The 21760-nt window shown below is 52.3% G+C and overlaps 1 protein-coding gene across 1 annotated transcript in view; it reads right to left on the reverse strand.

Moving 5' to 3' along the window:
* CIB4 (calcium and integrin binding family member 4) overlaps positions 1-21341 on the reverse strand; it is a 41445-nt gene extending 20104 nt beyond the window's left edge. The window contains exons 1-3 of the mRNA XM_036263068.1: positions 21236-21341; positions 20767-20801; positions 15627-15723 (exon numbers count right to left, since the gene is read on the reverse strand). Coding sequence (XP_036118961.1) covers positions 15627-15723; positions 20767-20801; positions 21236-21289 — 186 coding nt within the window. The 5' untranslated portion in view covers positions 21290-21341. The remainder of the gene's footprint in view (positions 1-15626; positions 15724-20766; positions 20802-21235) is intronic.
* Between the last annotated feature and the right edge of the window lie 419 nt (positions 21342-21760).

A 21760-nucleotide genomic window follows, 5' to 3' on the forward strand; every position in this document is an offset into this window, starting at 1 on the left:
TGAACCTCCATGGACTCCAGAGAACAGCGCTGGGGAGCAGAGGGTGAGAAGGGCTGGCGTGGGGAGAGCACAACCTCTCTTTGCAGCCGAGACAGCCAATCACAGAGAAGCTAACACACCTGCTACGCGTCAGCGTCCCATCATCCCATCCGGAGCTTTCCTCAAAACTCACCCCTTCACCCCACCCTGGGCTTTCTGAGCAGCACCTGGAGGGGTGGGGCCCAAGGATCTGCAAGCCGCCCAGGTGGTGTTTATGTAGCCAATCCTTAGATAACGCTAAGTCACAGCGCCAATGAATGGGAGACATGACATCAGATTCTGCGCACACATCCTCTGCCCCCTGCCACTGACTTCTCCAGGACACAGCCTCCCAGCCAGCAAGGACACGGGTGGGGACAGGGGCTGTGCAGGAACTGATATACAGCTCGAACCAACCTCTAACCTCACTCCAGGGCTAAGCCCCAACCTGAAAACCTTCGTTTCACAGACACCTAACAGAGCTTCACCTACTCCCCTCCCCCCATACACACACACACACCGGTCACACAGGCCCAGGCCAGGCCCTGCAGCGGCAGGCATGTTACATCACCCCCGGCCCACGTGGGGCCCTCCCTCCTTTGCTTTCTCTCCTTGCTCACAGCCAATTTTCCACCTGTGACGAAACTGTCTTTCCTACCATGTCCTTTCCCCATTTCCCCTCTCACTTCCCCCCTCTAGTTCCTGCCAGATTTATTAGGAAATGTTTCCATTTATTGCCTTAATCATTCTGATGAAAACCACTTCTCCCAGAGCACCAAATAAAGTGCTGTTGTTGAATGAATGACACTCTAGTTCAGTCCTATGACTGTGTTGGTTTATTGGATGATGGGAAAAGGAGAAAAAAATTGCCTGTGGGGTGGTGGGTCCTGTGAGCAGAAAGACCCCTGCTGGGGGAGGCCAGGACGGAGAGCAGAGCTGTCTGCCCAGGAGAGAAGGGGGCCCTGGAGGAGGTGGGGCTGACGAGGACATGGAAACGGGGGGGCCTGGAGGAGGTGGGGCTGACGAGGATGTGAAAACGAGAGGAGAGAAGGTGATGGACACAAATGCTCCAAGGTGGGACCCTTCCCGAGACCTACCTACCCCTCCTCAGCCTTCAGCTGTACTGACCAATATTCACACTGTGCTTGGCATGAGGGAGTTTCTGTGGAAATCAGCGAAAGGCCAAGAGTTTAATTTGGGTTTATAGGAAGTGAAGCACATGCGTGAGAAGGGACATAAGGGAGACACAAGAGCCTCTCTTTCTTGTCCATTGTGAGCCCCCCCAAAAGAAGAGAAGAATTGGGGAGGACTCTGTGTGCTCACAGGGCACAGCTATTTCGACCCGATCTGGGGGGCAGGAAGGCCCAGGCGCATTTGGACTCATGAGTGTTGTTCTCTGTGTTAGTGCTGCTGCATCATGACCAGCATTGGCTTGTGGCGCAGGCTGGGAACCTAACAACAGTTTATACGCTTTTCTGTGGAAAATGCAAACAACGTTCTGAACAGCCCATATAAAAACCTGTTCAAACACAATCTGTACCTGTACTTTAAAGGCAGTTTGTGCAAAGCAGGAAACTGTGACTAACGTGATGAGGTCACCCAGGGCATCCTGGGCACGGGACAGTTCGGGGAACCGCCCAGAACGGAGGTCCTCTGCTTCTCACGGGAGCGCCAGGGCCCTCCTGGTTCCGGCCTCCTGTTTATAAGCCGCCTTCCTGTCTGTAAGCGGGAGGGGTTCTCAGAGGGTGTCGGGGCTGCTTTGCAGCTGTGTGGGGACACCCACCCTGGGGCGCCCTGGGAACATGTTCCCCTGTGAACTCTGTAGGATGTATATCTTTGCCTCAAGACAACAACTTCTCTTTTATCAACACATCTAAGCAACAACAGTTGATCTATCTCGTCCTTCACTTTGAATCAGCTGATATAAACTGAAATGATCCTGTATCACCAATAGCTCTCTCTCCCTCCCTCTCTCTCTCTCCCAGTGACTCTTAAAATGCTACAGACTGAATGAAGCAATTCAAAGTTCCTTTTTTGTTTCCGTTCCCAGCATTTTAGGCTATTGAGATTTTGAAACCCCCAACTTCCTATTTTTCACTTTCCCCCATATTCTGGGAACATCACCTCAGGCCTAGCAGGCTGCCCTTGACTGCTACGGCCCGACCAGCCAGCCACGATTCATCATTACCTAGGCATCCAATAAGCACCTCCTGACGGCCAGGCCAGTCCTCTCCGCGTCACACTTGATTCACACTTTCCCTTGGGCCCCAGGGGGACAGGCAGGAAAGAGAGAAATGGGTGCTTGTTAAACACTTACTATATGCCCGGTGCTGTGCCAGCCGCAGACACGCGTGTTATGCCATGTGTTCTTTACGTCAACCCAGACAGTACATATCAGTACGTTTGTTGTATAGATGAAGAAAAGCAAGGAGCAGAGAGGTTAAATAACCAAATAAGAGAAAGACCAGGAACTTGATCCCAGACCATCTGACCCTCAAACCTGAGCTCTTTGCATGGAGTGTGTTCCAGGAAGATGCTGCATCAAACGGGAAGGGGGGGCGGCACACAGAGATGTCAAGCTCCTGGGCCAGCAGGCAGGTCCAGGCTGAGTGCCAAGGAATGTGCTGTGACTGGTGCCGATGCCAGCTCAAGGAGGACCAAGGGCAGGAGGGAAAAGTGTCCTGTGAATCCTGGCGTTTGGGGGTGGCAGGATCAGCCAATGCTGAGTTACTGGAGTGATGTGAGTTCTGCACCCAGGTCCACAGCAGCTCCCTCTAGAAGGGGACCAGCTAGACAGCAGTGCGGGAGGAGGAGACCTGGGGCTGGGGCTGGCCCAACAGTCAGCAGAAGATGCCGAGAGAGCAGCACATCTGAGCAAGTGCTTGAGCAACACTCTCATGGCGGATGAAGAAAACGGACTGGACCACAACCCAGGCACACGTGCCCTGTCGCAAAACCACATGCAAAGTGACCTTTAGGTCATCTTGGAGAGAGGTCTCTAGTGATGTGTCACACAGCTCTATCTTTTGACATTGACTTGGATTAAGGATAGTTAAGAGCCCAGGTTTTTTAATTTTGTGCTTTTTACTCCCCTTGAGACATAAATGTTTTTCCATGTTGCTACATAGTCAGTATTATTATCATTTTAATGGTTACCTTGTTCAAATTCCCAGAATGAATGGTCCTATTTTTCTAATGCCGCCAAGGAAAACCCGGAAATCTAAACTAGGAAAAAACATTTCTATAAATGAAGAAGATAATACATAAAGATGTTTATTGTGAAATTATTTATAGTAGCAAAAAATAATAATCCCAAACCAGAAACAATGTTAATGTCCAGAAATGAGACGCTGGCTTAGTAAATTAGAACTCAATGCAATTATGCAACCATAAAAACGATAATTACACAGACTATGTAGCAACATGAAAAAACATTTATGCCTAATGGGGGGGAAAAGGACAAAGTAAAATTATATTTCTGTCTGCGGTGATGTAAAATAAGGAGTGCCTCGGGGGGGAAGGTGGCAAAAGAAAATGACAACTTCTGTCAGGGTGGTTGGGTACTAAGCAATTACTTTTCGAGAATGTATTTGGATACTGACATGCGATTTTAACAATAAATAAAAAGCAAGTTAAAAAAGAAGGTAGCTCCAGGGACAATTGGCTAAGCAAGCCAACACGCTTTCCTTCCTAGGGGGCAGGAAGCAGGAGTCTTTGCTTCTCTTTTCTGCTTTGTAATCTGTACATCAAGGGCTGGGCCCCAGGCAGAGCTGGACCCGGCTCCAGCGCTCCAGCGAGAGGCTGGGCTGCGTCTCCTGCTCGGCCTGGCAGGAAATGCTCCATGGCAATGGAGGTTCGGTGGAAGAAGGCCGCAGTTCGCCTTGCAGTCTGAGTCTGCACCTTTTCAGATCCATTCCTAAGTACAGAGCCACGCGCTATTATTCCTCTGTGAATGCTGCCCGATATCCCGCTCACGTGCATGGAGCATCTTAGCGTTTTCATGTCCACTGTCATCCAGTCTTCAGAAGAAAACCCTGAGGTAGGCAGGGCTGCTAGGATTAGGTCCGTTTTTCAGATGAGGAAAACTGAGGTCATCCACAAACTGCAAACTCTAGTCCAGGACGTTCAGCAACAAGCCTGATGAGCATGGGAGACGTGAGGGGCTGAATCCTGGAGGCCTCGTCCTGCCCGCCACACAGAAGGTGCCTGTGGCTCCAGTAGGGGCTGAGGCAGAGCTGGGGGGGAGGGTCTTGGCAGGCCCCTCGGTGGTTGGGCCTGTGCTGGGCCTGGCCTGCCCTTCCCGGGCCTGGGTGAATGTGTCCCCACACCCCTGCCCAGTGGCCCACAGCTCAGGCAGGCAGCACACGCCGCCCCCCATGCCAGCCAGCCGCCCTGCCACCGGGAAGCCCGTCAGAGCTGCGGGGCGTTTTGTCCCTGTGGAGGTGGCAGCATGCCTGAGGCCTGCAGAGGGTCGAGAATCCTGGGAACAGAGCCCCGGCCAGCCTGGCCAGCACCTCGTTAGGAGGCCCAAAGGCGGGAGGGGCCACTTTAGGAAAATTTTGTTTATTTTTCTATTTTTAAACAAGTCTGAGGTCTCTGGGGGCACAAATGAAGTTATCAGGAAAGACATGAGTGGAATAAAGCCTCAAGCCAGCAGGCTGGGGAGAGCCCTTGGGACCAGGAACTTGAAAAGCTGAGATGGGGCTTGTTTATCTTGTGCTCTGAGAGCACAGGACTGGGACCGGGGTGCTGGACGAGCCTGTCCCCAAGCCCTCCGCAGCCGGTTCCCTCGGTGCCGCTGGGGAATTCGGGCGTGAGCCATGCTTTTAAACGGTTCCATCAGTGTCATGTGCAGCTGGGGGAGGCGGTTCCACCTCTGGAAGGGAGCCCGGGTTCACTTCTCACCTCGGCCATGTGAACGCTTCCAGGGGGCAGAGCCCAGAGGAGCGCTGCACCAAGGCAGCCACCCTCCCGTGCTGGCCCTGCCACCGCAGCCCCTCCGTCTGCCAGAGCCTCCATTTCCTCGGCGGCACCAGGGCCGGCCATTCCTGCCCGGAGTCCCAGCACCTGTCTCGGGGGGGAGCAATGGTTGATGTGTGCACCTAGGGAGGGCTGGGACACCCCCGTCACTGAGTGCTGGCACGGCCCTGAAGAGGGGACTGGTCATTCTCATCATCATGAATCACTGACAAAGTCAATTAAAGTGCACCCTGGCTGGTGTGACTCCGTGGTTAGCGCGTCAGCCCTTTGCACCGAAGGGTCTCGGTTTCTATTTCCGGTCAAGGAGACCTACTTGGGTTGCAGGTTTGATCCCTGGCCCCGGTTTCGTGTGTGTGGCAGTCATTCAATTCATGGGTCTCTCTCACACTGATGTTTCTCTCTCTCTCTCTCTCTCTCTCCCCTCCTCCCCCGTCCACTCTCTTCTAAAAAAAAAAATATATATATATATATATATATATATATATATATATATATATATATATATATATATATCAGGTGAGGATTAACAAACAAACAAAGCCTTTACAGGGCTGCATGGATGTAGCCAGATGAGAAATAGCTTCCAGGAAGTGAGAATCGAGAAGTGTGGTAAGAAACAGAGAGTTGGACTTGTGGTCAACGGTCCTGGTTTGATTCTGGCCCTTGCCAGGCACCAGCTGGGTGACTGTGGGCAGGTCATTTACTCCAGACCTGAATATTCCCCTCTGTGAACCAAAGTTGTTTACTTCCCAAGGTCGATGAGAGGGTCCAATTAAGACATGACATGTGAGCCCTGGCCGGTTTGGCTCAGCGGTTAGAGCATCGACCCACAGACCAAAGAGTCTTGGGTTCGATTCCGGTCAAGGGCACTTACCTTGGTTGTGGCTCGTCCCCGGCCCTGGTTGGAGTCGTGTGGGAAGCAACCAGTTTATGTGTCCCTCTCACATGGATGTTTCTCTCTCTCACCCTCTCTCTCTCTTCCTCTCCCTCCTACTCTATCTGAAAAATCAATGGAAAAAAATGTCCTCAGGGGCGGATAAAAAAAAAAAAAAAAAGACATGACATGACATGACACGTGAGGCGACAGGGGAATGCTCAAACTCTCTACAAATGTAAACAAAACACCTCCTCAGTTTCTGCCCCCAGACAACAATGTGAAATATGGTTTGAGCACATTGTACCAGGCAAGTAGTGGTGAGTCCTTACGCACCATCCCGTTCTGGGGGCACCATACATAGGGACCACTGAAAGGTACAGAATCTCCCACCCAGGATGCATCAGAGGGGTGACTGCCCTTGGCCATCCCTGCAGACTCCCTGCACCCCCGTCACCCCAGCATAGAGCCACAGGTCATCTGTGCCTTGCCCTGGGGTCCAGACAGAAAATTGGGGCCAAGAAAAAGGAAGGAATTGACCAAAGACCACTCAGCCAGAGGAGGGAAAAGCTAAAACTAGAACCCAGAGCTCTTTCCCACCTTTAGGCTTTCCTGACTACCTGCCTGGGGGGCATGACACATGGAGGACGAGGAAACTGAGGCCCCGAGAAAAGCAGTGACGTGCTCAAGGCCTCTGGGTCAGTGGTGCAGCCAAGCTGAACCCAGATCCCATCTTTCTGCTGCTGACTGCTCAGCTCAGAGCTAAGACTGCGTTCTACATCACTGAGCTTTTTCTGAAACCAACCACTTCTTAATTCTTTGGCTGAATGTCTAAATAAGGATTTTTGCCAATTCTAAGCCCTGCTAACTGATGAAGTTGTCAGAAAAAGATCTAATGATGCTTGAAAATGCAGGGAGCGAGCCAGCTGCCAAATTGTCCTCCCAGCTCTGACTCTGCATCAGGGAACCGGGACCCTCCCACTGAGGGGTGCTGGAGGTTGAGGCTCTGCTGCCTTCCATTGGCTGTGCCATGTGGATGAGTTGCTTGACCCCTCTGGTGCTCTGCTCCCAGCTGTGAGTGAGGACGATAACTCCCTCCTCGATGGATTACTTTGAGGATTAAATGAGATGGTGTGTGTGACATGTCAGAATGGTGCCAGGCACAGCACAGATGCAGGGCAGGCTGGGAGGACGGGATGAGGCCAGCTGAAGGGACTGAGGTGGCCATGCCTGCAGCCCTGGGTGACTGAGCTGAAGTCACCAGCTCCATCTGGGGAAGCACTGGGTCAGCCCCAGGATCGTGGGGTGGGGGCTCAAAGAGCCAGCATGCTCCTCTCCGATGAGATGAAGGCTCAGAGTGACCTAGGCCCTGTGAGGTGGGGCTTTGGAGTGGGAGCCTGGGAGGCTGGGCGGGCCTCACCCTTTGTTCTCTCTCCTTTCTCAGGAGTCTGGGCACTAGGAGTGGGCCTGGCGTGGGGCCTTGGGAATTAGGAAATTCTCAGGCCTCTCACAGAAGTCTGAGAAGCTGGGCTCTGAGAGGGGTACTCCTGAATGAGCTACACCTAAGTACAGGCCTCCCCAAAACATGAGACACACATATGTGATCTGCCGCCCAAGGGGGGGGCTCGGGTGAGTGTCCCAGCTAAAGATGGGAAGAGGCATTCCCCTCGATCACCAACTGTTCAGGCCACATCTCCCTATTTTCCTTCCTCCCCCACTACATACATGTACACACATGTAGACATGATGCATGCACCTGTCGCCTGTTTGGTGACTTTTCATCTTCCCCAGAAGATGGAGAAGAACAGACAGGTCTTGGATGCAAACAGATATTTGCAATTCTGTGGCTTTGCATAGAACTGTTAACTTCTCACAGACTCAGTATACTCGTTTGTCAGTGGGGCAAGACCACTGTGCTTTACAGACCTCCTGTGAGAATCGAGTGAAGCGGAGCATGAACAGGGCTTGTACCAGAAAGCACATGACTAATGGCAGTGGATATTTGGGGCTGGAAAGTAGTATTGCTATAACCATGAAATCTGCTTCTATTTTTAGCAAGCTAGGCAGTGTCTGAGGGTGAGGGAGGGGCTCAGGCAGTGGCCTAAATACAGCATGAGGATTATCACTAGGTCCAGCTGTTCTGGTCCGGGCTATAGGTGAGCAGGGATACCCCTCCTAGCATGCTGCCTTCCCTGCTCAATTCTACGTCCACCGGCTGAATGCAGTGGGCTCAGAGGACCACTCTGAGCTCATGGAAGCCAAGGGTGGGTGCTAGGAGTGGGCAGGCCAGCTCCTCACCAGGGAGCAAACGTCAGAGTTTCCTCAGGACGTGGTGGGAGTGGAAGCAGCCTAGGCTGCAGAGGGAAGCCTAGGTCCCATCCTCAGCCCAGCCTCTGATGGGCCCCGTGACCCTGTGGATCAGGTCCCATCTTTGGGCCTCAGTTTCTCCATCTGGAAAGGCCTGTCCACTCGGGAGTTGCAGTGAGGAGATGGCCATGAAAAGGCTCTGACAAAGTTGATCCAAAAAGGCACAGAAAGACACCTGGAGTCCAGGTACTGCCTTCCTTCCAACCGCAACCTCTTCTCAGATGGACAGGTGTGCCTGCCACCCCCCGTGGAAAAGGGGCTCAGGAGCCCAAAGGCCTCTGGGACCCCTTCCAGCCCTGGACTCTGCAAGACGAAGCAGGACAGTCATTTGTGATAACAGAGTTCTCCCTGGATGGATGGTTTGCCCCCACTGACCCTCTGCTTCCCCAGCTGTCAACACGGGTAATAACGAGCTGGCCGAGAACGGCCGGAGTTAGCGTAGGTGCCGGACGGCTGAGCACTGGCCGGGCCCGGCCGCAGGACACCACTAGGGGGTTCCTTCTGGGGTCTTCGGGGAGAGGTGCTGTTCCCAGACCTGCCTGGCTGCCCCAGAAGCCACTCAGCATCTCGAAGAGTGGGGAGGGGGCGCTGACAGGGCATGAGCGGTGTCTTGAGCTGGGTCTCTCCAGGAGGGGCAGTGTCCACCAGGTAGCCTGAGTGAGCCTGTCTGGGCCCCAGCGTTTGGCACCAGGGTCAAGAATGAGCTCTGTGAAGCTCTGAGATTCTCCCATTTGGTCTTAACCCCAACTTCCTGAGAAAAGGCCTCGCCGGCCCCCCAAACTTCCATCAGCGCACAGTGCATAGGCGTCCATAGTAATGACTTACAAATGAGGACCAGGTGTGAGAACCTTGGTTCATCCGACTCCAAAAAATGTCTCTTATCCATGGGACTCTCCCTCTGAGAATCGACAGGACCAGGGCTGACATTTCCCAGGGACCCTTGGGGAAGGAGGGCTCCCAGAACAGCGTGGCTGGGCTGGAGCGTGGCGTGGGGACGGGTCAGCGTGGCAGCAAGGCTCTGAGGACACCGGCCGAGTGGAGTGTCGGGAGTGGGGAGCGGAAAGCTCCAGGGAAGAGTCTGCGGCCGTGGCTGTGTGCGTGGAAGGCTCGGGGGCGGCAGCAACGGGGAGAGGCTGCTTCTGAGCTGTTTACTGAACGTCAGGAATGCAGGTGCTATTCCTCAGTAAATGACAGGTTGAACACTTGCATCTATTTCCGTTCCCTTCTGACACCCAGTAAACTAAAGTAAAGAGAGTCTTTAGAGGCTCGATCTACAAAAACAGAGAGGACGCAGGAGAACAGCATCAGGCACAGGGACACGCAGGGAAGCGGATGAATGAGTGCGGACCGACCCGCAGGCACGAGGCAGCGGGCCCAGGAGTGCGGTGGGGATCAACCTGTTCCACATCCAGAATCCTGCAAAGGCTCCGGAACTGAAAGCACAGGTCTCACTGGAGATAAGGTCGGCTAAAAGGGGGACACACTGAAAGTCCTGAATGGCAGCTGCAGTTCTAGACCTCACCCCCGTCAGACATGGTGGGGTGACTGCCCCTCCCCAGTCTCTACTGAGGATTGGAGGGGTGATCTCTGGCATGAGTGTAACAGAGGCTGTCTGCTCTGGGGATATCAACAGCTGAGATGGAGGTGAAATAAACACATGCACGCTGAAGTCTGAGACCACCAGCCCTCTTTCCCGACTCAGCCCCAGAACACTGGCGGCCAGGACTTGCCTCCTGTCTTCTCTAGAGTGTCCTCCAGAAATGGCCCCTTAGCTCACTTTGAGGACAACTCCAGTCAATAAACCCACCCAAGGACCTGAGCTTTGAACAGCTTTTTAGCAACCACCCCCCACTCTAAGGATGAGAAGACAATGACCAGATATCCGAGGGGGGTCTCTGGCAGGAAAGCTGGGCACCCAAACCAGCCAGTAGGAAAAGCATCTCGGAGAAAGGGTCGGAGAAAATACCGCCTCCAGGAAAAAGGAGGATACTATTGCAAAAAGAAATAAACATAGAATAAAACTGAGCTCTTGGTAATCAAAAGCATGATGGCAGAAGTGAAAAACTAAATTAGAGCAGGAAATAAAGTTGCGGAAAGTTCCCAGAAAGAAGCGCCAAGAGAGAAAGATGAGAAGCAGCAGAGAAGAGATGACGGATGTGCGACCCCAGGACATCAGAGCTCCAGAAGGAGAGAACAAAGAAAACAGAGGGGAGAAATTATCAAAGAAATAACTCATAGAAATTTCCTTGACTTGAAAGACAGTTTCCACCAAATGGGTCCTCTGTGTGCCCAGTACGTGGAGAAAAGGACCCACACTAACTTACATTGTTGGTCATTTAAAAATAGTAGGGGTCCAAGCAAAGAGCCTACAAGTTTCCAGAAAAATAAAAAAACAGGTCACAAAAAAGATCAGGAAACTTCTCAATAACAACAGTAACAGCTAAAATGCAATGGAGTGATGCTTTCCAAATTCTGAAGACAATTGATATCCAACCTATAATTCAATTCCCTCTAAACTCTCAATTAAGAGTGAGGAGAGAATCAGATATTTTCAGATATGGAAGGTGTGTTACAGCATTGACCTCCGCGCACCCTTTATCAGGAAGCTACTAGAGGATGTGCTCCACCAGAACAAGGGAGTAAACAGAAAGAACGGGAGGTGGTAAATGGCAGATCCCAGGGAGAGGTGAAAAGAATCTGGCCGATGGTGATAGGAGATCCCAGAATGACCACGTGTACCAGACTCAGTGGGCAACCCAGCCCTGATTCAGGCGGACCTGGGGGCTCCGAGAAAACTTGCTGAGAACATGGAATGTATGCAGAAGAGTCTCACTCCTGAATGCCTTCAGAGGAGATTCAGATGACTGGCAGAGGTTTGGTGTTGACTTAATGATAATGTAGAAAACTAAGCAAAAACAATAATTACACCAGGAAAGGCAACAACAACAAAATGTGCAGAAAGGGAAAAATAACCATAGTCTATTTCATGGCTCAGCTCCGAATAGTGTGTGCAGTCATAATAATGTAACAAGGAATATTGATCTACCCACATTATTATATAACTATATTGGGAGGACAGGGGGAGGAAATGCTGTGTAGGATGAACATGGACGTGGGGAGAGTTAAACCTCTTCTCTGAGGGAAAGGCCAAGGCGAGATGTCGAGAACAGGCAATACACGTGTGCCCTTTAGAGATATGGACGCAAATAGCAAGAATCAGCTCAGAGCTGAGAACGGTTGCCTCCAGAGAAGGGAGACGAGGGTAAGCCACACATGGCAACTTGACTCTTGGCATGCATGACTAATTTTGATTTAAAAACTATAATAATAATGATGATCATCATATTTAAATGCACTCCTATCCCTGCCTCTCCTACTTTGGTGATTTCTCGAGAGGCTGGATGTGAGAAGGTCTCATTGCTGAAAGCTCTGGGAATGAGTTCTTCGCAAGCTATTTATTCCACGCAGAGAGGCCCAGCCTACAAGCAGGCTTCAGACAGGCTTAGAAAGAGTGGGAATAGACGGAAACCGAGACGGGGCTGAGACCTCAGGAGACCCCCCTGGAGTGCCTCCTGACACCTCAGGCAGGTTTCCAAACCATCCCGTGTTTTTAGCGTTGACGCTGGGATAGAATGTAGGGGCCAGCCGGTGCCTAGACCACCCACCTGCAGGAACCCCAGAGGAGAAGGTGGGAAGAGACCAGAGGAGGGCGGTGGCCTGTTCAGTGTGAGCTTCCAGCAGACCCGACCTGAGACCCTGAGATCTTCCCGCAGGTCTCGCCACCCACAATTCTGGGCCCGGAAATTAGAAGCCCGGGTCACACCACTCATCCGTGTTTACAGAAAGCAAAATTGTTATTTACAGGAACAGAAACACTGAGCTAATTCACATTTAAATACACCAAATAGAGCAGCAAAGAGAAAACAGAAACCTTCTGAGTGGAAAAGGTAGGACATTGTCAGCATGCCCCCTGCTACCCAGGCCGCTCTCGCCCTGCTCCCTGCACACGGCAGACCCTTCCCAGTGTTGACCAGCCCACTTTTTCCACGAGCGACACCAAGTTAAGAAAACAGAACTTTCTTCCCAGACCACTCAAGACCCTGAGCCAAGTTACAGCCGTGCCTGGAGCTCCCTGGGGCCCCATTCTCAAAGCCTTTTCCAGAGATGTGTTCTGGGCAGTGTGAGTCACGCAGCTCCCGTCCTGGGGACCTCAGAGGACACAGGGACACTCGAGCCCCCACCTCCCAGCAAACCTCTTCTTGCTCGTTTTGGGAAGAAAGTTTTCTGCTTCGTCCAGGATTGGAAAGACACAGAGGGAAAGTTTAGCCCTAGATCTAAACCCCCAAAAGTTTTAGTCTGAGGACCAGTGATGGTCGGTGACAAAGTCTTGACAATCAGTAACAAGGGCAGAAAAATAAGGACAAAAAGGGATGTGTGTGGAAAGAACTACTCTTGCTTCTGGGATTCGATCCTTCTTACCTTTTTGTTCTAAAATGAATATTTTTAAAAAATAAAATGATGGTGATTGTGGTTGGCCTATTTTTTTTTAATGTCCTTACTAGGCAGAATTGGAAAGTTGACATCTCTAGGTAGTCCTTTCTCAAAAAAAGAATTGGGGCAGGGGGGAATTTTGTTGACTCTGAAAGTCCAAAGTCTGGGACACAGTGTGGTAGAGGACAGAAGAGAAAGTAAGACCAAGCCCCAGGTCTGGAACCGCAGACTGGGAGGGTGAAGAGGACACCAACACATGTGGTCCAGTCTCCTTTTGATGCCTAATTATGGGCTAGAACACCTCAGCTAAATGCTTGGCTGGCCTCGCTTGGTGCCCTTCGGTGACAGGGAGCTCATTCCTTCAGCACACAGCTCTGATTATTGGAAAGTGTTTCCCTGTATTGTCAAGAAACGGCATCCTTGCACCCAGGCATATGCCTGGGAGGGCCTGGAGCCAGGCCTGTCTTCTCTCAATGACAGCCTTTCACCTGCCAAAAACAGGCTCCACGTGGCACCCCCGCCCCCTGCCAGTTCTCTGTGGTTACCATCTATTTGCTTCCCCAACCCCCAATCATTTCTCCTGTGAAGTGACTTGCCTAAGATCACATGGCTAGTGAGTGAGTTCAAACCCAGCTCTGCTCCTGGCCCGGTGCCCTGCCCCCTAGTCTCTAGATGTGGTGATGGCTCAGTGTCCTCCATTTTTGAGATGGTTCTGGCTGCTGAGAGCCAGTTGGAAAAGCAACAACAATGACCAAAAAAAATGTTTAATACAAAAGTTCAATGTGATCCCAATAAACATATCTGCATAGGAAAAAGCATGGAAGGAAATGGGGCAAAATGGTCATGACTGTCATCCTTGGAGGTGGGCTACCCGATGATTTTTTACATTTTTTTTAGAGATACAGTAAAAAAGCGAGAGATAGGAACATCTATGTGAGAGAGATGCATCGATCGATTGCCTCCTGCACGTCCTCCGCTGGGAATTGAGCCCGAAACCTGGGCACGTGCCCTGCCTGGGAATCGAACCGGGACCTCTCAGTCCATGGGATGGCGCTCAGTCCACTGAGCCACACTGGCTAGGCTACCTGATGATTTTTATTGTATTTTTGCTTTTCTCTGTTTTCCAGTTTTTGTTACAATGACTTTGATTCTATTTGTATGACGAAATAAAATAATGACCATTTAGAAAGATGAAATAAGAAAAGTAAATTAAAGTAATCTCTTCCAAAGATCCCATCTCAGTTTCCAGCTGCTTTCCAAAGAATAAGTTCTTGGGAGTTTGGGGCTCCAGAGACAGCCCAGATCCCAGCCCCACCTGGGGGCATAGTCTGCCCATTGCCCCTCCCCCCAAGCTCTCCACCACTGGGCTCTACGGGCGCAGCCTGCATTCCTGCTGCATCACCCCAGCCCGGCTGCCAAATGGTGAGCCCACAGACGAGCAGACCCAGACCACTCGGGGTCATTGCCAGTGTGCCCATCTGCCCCGATTAGAGTGGAGAGTCCATCCTGGGGGTCTGTCTTGACTGATAGTCTGGGCTCTGCCATCAGGTGGCCCTGGGCAAGTCATTGCCCTACCAGGCCTCCGTTTCCTAGTGGGTAAAACCAGGGTGGAGAGCCTTGGACAGGGATTAGCCTGGGCAAGCTCTAGGCTTCTTTCCAGGCTTAACATTCAGATATTCTGGGACTGACCAGTGAAATCATCCCCCACCTTTTTGGCCTTATCTCTCTGGGCTACCCTCAGGTCCCTCAGTGGAGAGTGTAGGTCTGAGAGAAGTCCCAGCTACCACGTAGACGTGTGTTTGAGCACATGCGTGTGTGTGCACGTGTGCGTGTGTGGGTGGAAGGGTGTGTTCGTGAATAGGAGGTACCAGAGGGACAGGCTCCCAGTTCTGTACCTGGCACAGGCACATTGCCCAACTATTTCACCTTCTTGAGGACTCTGCTCCTTTCCTCTCCAAAACCCCAGCCATCCCACCACCCCCTTCTCATCCTTTTGTCTTCTCTGTTCCTACCTCTATGTCAAGCCCCAGCAACGTGTTCTTTTCCTGTCTCTAACCTAGGACGAGACCTGTCACTTTGTAGCTCTGTGGAATGTGTGCCCCCTCCACCCGTGTGGTCGCTCCCTCGGGGCACCTTCCGCCCAGGTCCCTGGCCCTCTTTCGAGAGGTGTCCGCAGCACTCAGAGTGCATCTTGTTCCAGACAGGAACGAAGATGGGTTCTACTGCACAGTGAAAAGTTCAGAGCATTTTTCCACCGAGATTCAAATGAAAAATCCGGAAGCCTGACACCACCGTGATTTGTTAACCTGACATCGCCTCTCTATGCATTGAACACATTTTAATTAAAATCTCAGGCGTGATTAGAGAGCCTTTGACTGTGCACTCCTGGGCTCTTCCAGGTCCCCGTGCATTTCATCTCAGGTTCTTTTCACAACAGGGACAAAGGCTCAAGAATCGTCCCTAAAAGATTGGGAGTGGAGGTCGGCCAGTGTGGCTCAGTGGTTGAGCACTGACCCATACACCAAGAGGTCAATGGGTCAATGGTTCGATTCCCGGTCAGGGTACATGCCCAGGTTGTGGGCCCAATTCCCAGTGGGGGCATGCAGGAGGCGGCCAATCGATGTTCTCTCCCATCGATGTCTCTATCTCTCTCCCTCTCCCTTCCTCTCTCTCTAAAATCAATCAAGAAAAAATTTAAAAAAAAAAAAAAAAGATTGGGAGTGGGGTCCCCGACAGCTCAAGCAAGCACAACCTGTTGGAGTGGAGGGAACCTCAGGGAGCACACGGGAAGTCCCAGCCACACCCGGCACCCACCCACTTCCTGTGAGGAAACTGAGACCAGCACTCAGCAGATCCCAGCGGCATTGCCCCCCATCCCCCAGCATCCTGGGCTCACCCTCAGGGCCGGCAGGGAGCTGACTTGGTCTGTGGTCAGGGTCGCCTCCTTGTAGTACTTCCCAGGGGGGCAGAGCTTCAGGAAGGTGTCGTGGATGCTGAGAAGAGAGACGTGATGGGCTGGGCAGCAGACGCCAGCAAGCACCGCCCGCTACCGTGCCCGCTCGGGAGGAAAGGACTCAGGGCTGATTGACACAGAAATGGCAGTTATGAATCATTCCACCCTTCCAGAAACATCCCTGAGACGCTGCAAGATGAGCCCGGCAGGAGGAAAGGTGTGTGAATGTGCTCTGTAGCCTGGAACACACGCTACAAGTGTCAGTCACAGGAAGTCAGAGCTGGAAGGGACTTCTGTCATCACGAAGTCCAGTCTCTCCTTTACAGATGGTGAAACAATAGGGCCTTGCCTGGGGGAGCCAGCATCTGCCTAGGCCCCCTTAGCCCAGAGTAAAGCGGTCCCTCTGTGGTGTGGCCGCGGCAGGGTTAGAACCCAGCTACCTATAGTCAGAAGCTACACGGCTGCCCCAGGTCCAGCAAGCCGGTTCCACACCCCCGGGGACTGAGAAGTCATCCTAGCCGACACTATGATCAGTGTCTGTCTGTAGGCCCCACACTGGTCCAGAGCATTTTGTTGTTGAGTGACAGGCAGAAGATGACAAGCTGTGTGACTGCTGAGAGGAGAACACTGCCAGGCCCTGGGAGGAAGCACCCATATCTCCCGGTCTCCCCCCATGTTCACGGAGACAGACGACATCAGTCTTGCAAGGGGCCCTGAACTGTCACCAGAGACTGACTCTGACAAGTTTGGGAGGAAGCCAAAAAGCAGGCCGTAGGCTGGGTGCAGGGAGCCCTTCTCCAGGAAAGTACTGGGGACACTGAAGGACAGCAGGGACGGGCAGCCTACTGCAAGGGGAGGGCTGTGGGAGTCGCCGGCCCCCTCGAAGGAGCACTTATCACTGCTATCGTTAGAATGCAGGTGGGAGACGATAATAAAAAGCAAACTGACTTTCAATACATTTTATTAATTTTTAAGAATTTTCTGGGGCCATGTGCCATTTGGCTGGTGCCGGGGGGCAGACTGCGCCCGCTGTCCCCCATCAAGGTTCCCCACGGGAGTGCCTGCTGCATGGTGCCAGCTCTCAGGGACATTTTTCATGGAACCTGCATGACAGTCTTGCAAGGACAGAATCATTATCTCTAGTGACAGATGAGAAAACTGAGGCTCAAGAAGGTAAAATAACCTACCTAAGGTCACCCAGTGGTAACAGTGAAAGCCAGAGCTGCAGACACCCCGGCTCTTCCCCCAGGAGCCCAGAAAAACGATGTGTCAGGATGGCTGAGGGAGACAGAAAGAACCTCTCCTGCCCCTGAAACCGTCCTCTCGTTGACCCAGCTCCCTGGGCCGGGTGCACTCAAGCACACTGTCATGGAATCTTTCCAACAACTTCTGGGAGAGACATAGGGGCGATAAATACCTATAGATGGGTAACCAAGGCACAGAGTTTAGGGAATATGCCCAAGGTCAGACAGCTTGGAAGAGGTGGAGCAAGGTCTGAACCCTAAAGCAGGTTCTTTGGGCTCTGCTGTCCACCCCTAAAGTGTTCATCCCCACCCAGGTGGGAGACTCGCAGCCCCACCCCCTGGAGAGCCTTCTGGGGAGGGGTCGCTGTGGGGAGGGCCCCGCCTGGCCACATGCCTTCCCAGGCAGCCGGGTGGGTAGGCTGCCTGCACATGATCGTGGCTGCGTGTCAGCTGCCATAGAATGTTCTCCTCCTCCAAATACGGATCAGCCAGCTCTAAGTGGAGCTCTGAATTAATCACTAATGGACTCAAAGTCAAAGTCATTTAAAAAACTCGCACACTCAGCCTGCCAGAAATCCTGCAGGCAGGCTGTGGCTCCTTGCACACCTAGCCCAGACACAGGGAGGGGCTGTCCGCGCTCGGAGAGGAGGGCACCAGCTCCGCTGTGCACACTCAGGGGCCCTTGAACCTGCCCTGCCTCCTCAGGCCTCAGTTTCCCCTGCGTGAGATGAGCCTCAGGGATCCCCTCTCCCCCCAGCTCCCACTAGTACTATGGCTGTTTCTGTCGCTCTCTCTGTTCACCCCTTGCCTCTGAGGGCCCCCTACAGTTAGTGGTTTTCAGCTCTCATTAGAATCATGTAGGGGTTGTGAAAGGATCCGTGTCCACCCCTAGAGGTTTTTTAGTCAAGGCTGGGGTGGGGCCCAGGCACCTATAGGTTCTGTAAGCTTCTAGGTGTCTATGCTACAGAACACTACTCCAGCCCTGGTCAGTTTGGCTCAGCGGTTAGAGTGTCGGCCTGCGGTCCGGAGAGACCCGGGTTCAGTTCCTGCCAAGGGCACATACCTCGGTTGCAGTTTATCCCCGGCCCTGGTTGGGTCGTGTGGGTGGCAACCACTCAATGTGTCCCTTTCATGTCGATGTTTCTCTCTCTCTCCCTCCCACTCTATCTGAACAAAATATTAAAAAATGTCCTCAGGTGAGGACTAAAAACAAAAAGTACAGAACACAGCTCCAGGGCAGGCCTCAATTTCCAATCCTCCAGGCCCTTCCTGGGCAGGTGACCTGGGCCATGGGATCAACAGTCCTTTGCCCATGGAACAGCCTGCATGTACTTTATAAATAGCCCTATCTTCTGGTCCCATGATCGGCTACTTCCAAGCTGTGTGACTTGGGCCAGTTTCCTCCTGTGCAAAAAGGGGATGATAATACTATGAAAATAACAAGGACCACATACTCAGAACTGACCCTTGTGCTGGGCACTGCTGTAGCTCCTGTCGTGGACTGGACCATCTCATTGTCTCACTAACAACCATGTGAGGGAAGGTTCCGTTACTCCTATATCACACTTTTTTTGTAAGTGTGGAAACTGAGGCTCAGCGAAGGTAAGAAACTGACCCACAGTCACACAGCTAGGAAGTGACAGAGCTGAACCTCGGACCCAGGTCTATGGTTTCCAGAATGCAAGCCCGTCACCACGCCACCTGCCGACCGTCTGGTGTTACAGGTAGACCAGGAGCCAGTGGCCGGGACAGAACCGGGAGACTGGAAAAGACTCCATTTCAATGACTGGAAATTTCTCCTATGGTTTATTCTCATTTGTTGGATAAGCCCTTTGTGCATAAATTTTTAATATAACATAATTTGTAAAACTGAAAAACCATAAACAACTTCAGTGTACATTATAGGGGGGTTGGTAAAATGAATTATTGTTCTTCCATAGGAAGGAATGCTCCATAGCCATTAAAAAAGAATAAGGCAGCCCTGGCCGGTGTGGCTCAGTGGCTAGAGTGTCGGTCTGAGCACCAAAGGGTCGTGGGTTTCATTCCCCGTCAAGGGCATGTACCTGGGTTGCAGGTTCGATCCCTGGCCCTGGTCAGGGCTCTAGTGGGAGGCAATCAGTCAATGTGTCTCTCTCACACCGATGTTTCTGTCTCTCTCTGTGTCTCTCTCTTCCCCTCCCTCTCTCCCACTCTCACTAAAAATCAATGGAAAAAATTATCCTCTAGTGAGGATTAACCAAAAAAAAAAGAGGCAGATCTCATGTGCTTTAAATAAAACTAACCAAGATGAAAACTTAAAAAAAAAGCTCCGGAACAGTATGAATGCTATACTATAAATGGGTAAAGCCGTGGCATGAATGGGATGCACTTTTTGAAGGCTGTATATGCAGGTCTGCCTCTGGAGATTCTTCAGGAAGCCTACGTGAGGGACTGACGGCAGTGGCCACCTCTGGGGACAACGTCTGGGAAAACAGGAGGGGAGCATTTCCTTTTCATTTAGAATTTTCTATGCTATTGGAATTTTCTAGCCATGCTCACTTATTACATTTTAAAATTCTGTTTTATTTTTATTCAGAGTTACTTTTCAGAAAAATCTCATTAGGGTAGTAGGATATGAGTCATTTGGAGTTTTGTCATATTTTTTTCTATATTTAAAAAAAATGAGTGAGTTTTAATTTTATTTTATTTTATTTATTTTTTTTTTTTTTTATCCTCACCCGAGGACATTTTTCCATTTTTTGTTCAGGTAGAGTGGGAGGGAGAGAGAGGAACAGAGAGAGAGAGAGAGAAACATCGATGTGAAAGGAACACATCGAGTGGCTGCCACCCGCACAACCGACCAGGGCCGGGGACAAACTGCAACCGAGGTACGCGCCCTTATCGGGAACCGAACCCGGGTCTCTCAGGACCACAGGCCGACACTCTAACCGCTGAGCCAAACCGGCCAGGGCGTGAGTTTTAATTTTAAAAGAAAACTAATGCAGCCCCGTGACTGGCCCTGGTCTCCATAGCTCCGTGTGTCCTGGCCACCCCTCAGTCCCCGCTTGTGCCTGGGGAGTCTCATGCTTGTGGCAAAGTCATGGCGGGTCTGGGACTCTGAGTGGGGCGTGTGGCTCTCAGGCTGGGCATCGTGGCTGGGGAGAGTGAGTCCAAGCAGCGACGAAGGGAAAGGGTCCCAGACCTGAGTCTAAACGCGGTCTCCTCTCTATAGCCTCAGCCCAGCCCGTGTCTCCGTGAGCTCGGTCACCCGGCTGACAAGTTTTGTTGAGCACCTGGCTTGCGCGGAGCACGCCCCCACCTCTCACGCCTTCCACCCCCTCTGCCATCCCACGAGGGGACTGTGATGGACTTTGCCTGGAGCCTTCCCCACTGGACACAAACCTGCCCAAGAACAGGGGCTGCCCTGCTCACCATTACACCCCCAGGCAATCACGGTGTCTGCCCCTCACCAGGCACTGAAGAGGGGCTGGGGGAGGGGCCTTAGGAGAGATGCATTGAACACATCAGGTTACCCAGCCAGTGAATCGTCCAAACGGGCTTTGGACCTGTTTCCCCGAGTCCTTCCTCCTCTTCCTCTTTACCCCAAGGAGGCCCTCTCCATCTCTGGACTTCTATGGAGAAACCCTGCCTCGGCTCCCAAGCAGCCTAAAGGTTGACATCTCACCCATATCCAGTCAGGCCTGGGAATCATGACCTCAGTGCTTGTGAGCTTGGGGCTGGGGTCTCTGCTGCTCCATGCAGCCTCATCTCCAGGGCACTGAAGCTCTGAGCAGGGACCACACTCAGGGACCAGAGCAGTATCCCAGCTCAGGGGGAGGGCAGGGGGCTCCTCTACTCACCACAGGATTTCATTTCTGGTCAGGAAGGTCAGGGCCTACAACAAACCACAGAGAGGTGACCTGTACACTTCAGCCAGCCTTGCCCGGCCTCCAGCGGAGCGGGGGCCTCCAGGGCTCTCATCCCACAGCCGGGGAACGGGGGCGCCCCAGGTCTCTGCAGTGGGGGCTGAGGTGGTAGCAGGAAAGGAAACGGTGCCCTTCCTCCTCCCTGTCTCTGCTGGTCTTGGAAAGGAGTGTGTGTGTTGGCACAGATCAGGAGAGAGAATCAGAGACAAGATGAAAAGTGGGCTACAGAGCGGGAGAAAGATGGGGCAGAGGCCTCGGGGAAGTGGACTGGACCTGCGCAAAGGCCAGGGCCCACCCTGCTCTGACTGGTCAACTCTGCAGCTTCAGGAAGCGTTTTTCCACTCGCTCACCTGCCTCAGGAAGCGTCCACCTCTGCCCAGAATCTCCAGCCTGATCTACCCACCTGGTATTCTTCCAGGTCCTCCCAATGTATCTGGTACCTCAAGCATTGTCCCATGCCAGCCACTCCTTACTCTCTGCTGGCAGCAGAACCTTTGTCCCAAGGGCTCACGGGTTTGTGTGACCAGGTGATCTGGTTGCCACGGTGACCTACATTCCGCCTTCTGCCCATTCTACCTAAGCTTCTGAGTGGGCAGAGAAATGGGTTCTTTGGGTTCCCAGGGCTAATAGGCACCACCCCCTAAACAACAAGCAGAAAGGCAGCCCAGTAGCAGGTTGCCTGTCATACTGTTGGCTCGGGAGTCACACTGCCTGGGTTCAACCCCCAGATCTGCCCTCGCTGACAAGACATGTGACCTTGGGCTAGTTACTCAGCCCCGCTGTGTCTTAGTTTCCTCGACTATAAAATGGGGGTGACAATCATGGGATGTTGTGAGGACTGAGTGCTCAACCATACCCCAAGCACTGTCCCAGCTGTGGGGACAAAAAAATGAGTGTGCCTAGAAGTGCCCGAAGAGCACCAAACGGG

Source organism: Molossus molossus, unplaced genomic scaffold, assembly GCF_014108415.1.
Source record: "Molossus molossus isolate mMolMol1 unplaced genomic scaffold, mMolMol1.p scaffold_m16_p_15, whole genome shotgun sequence".
NCBI lineage: Eukaryota > Metazoa > Chordata > Mammalia > Chiroptera > Molossidae > Molossus > Molossus molossus.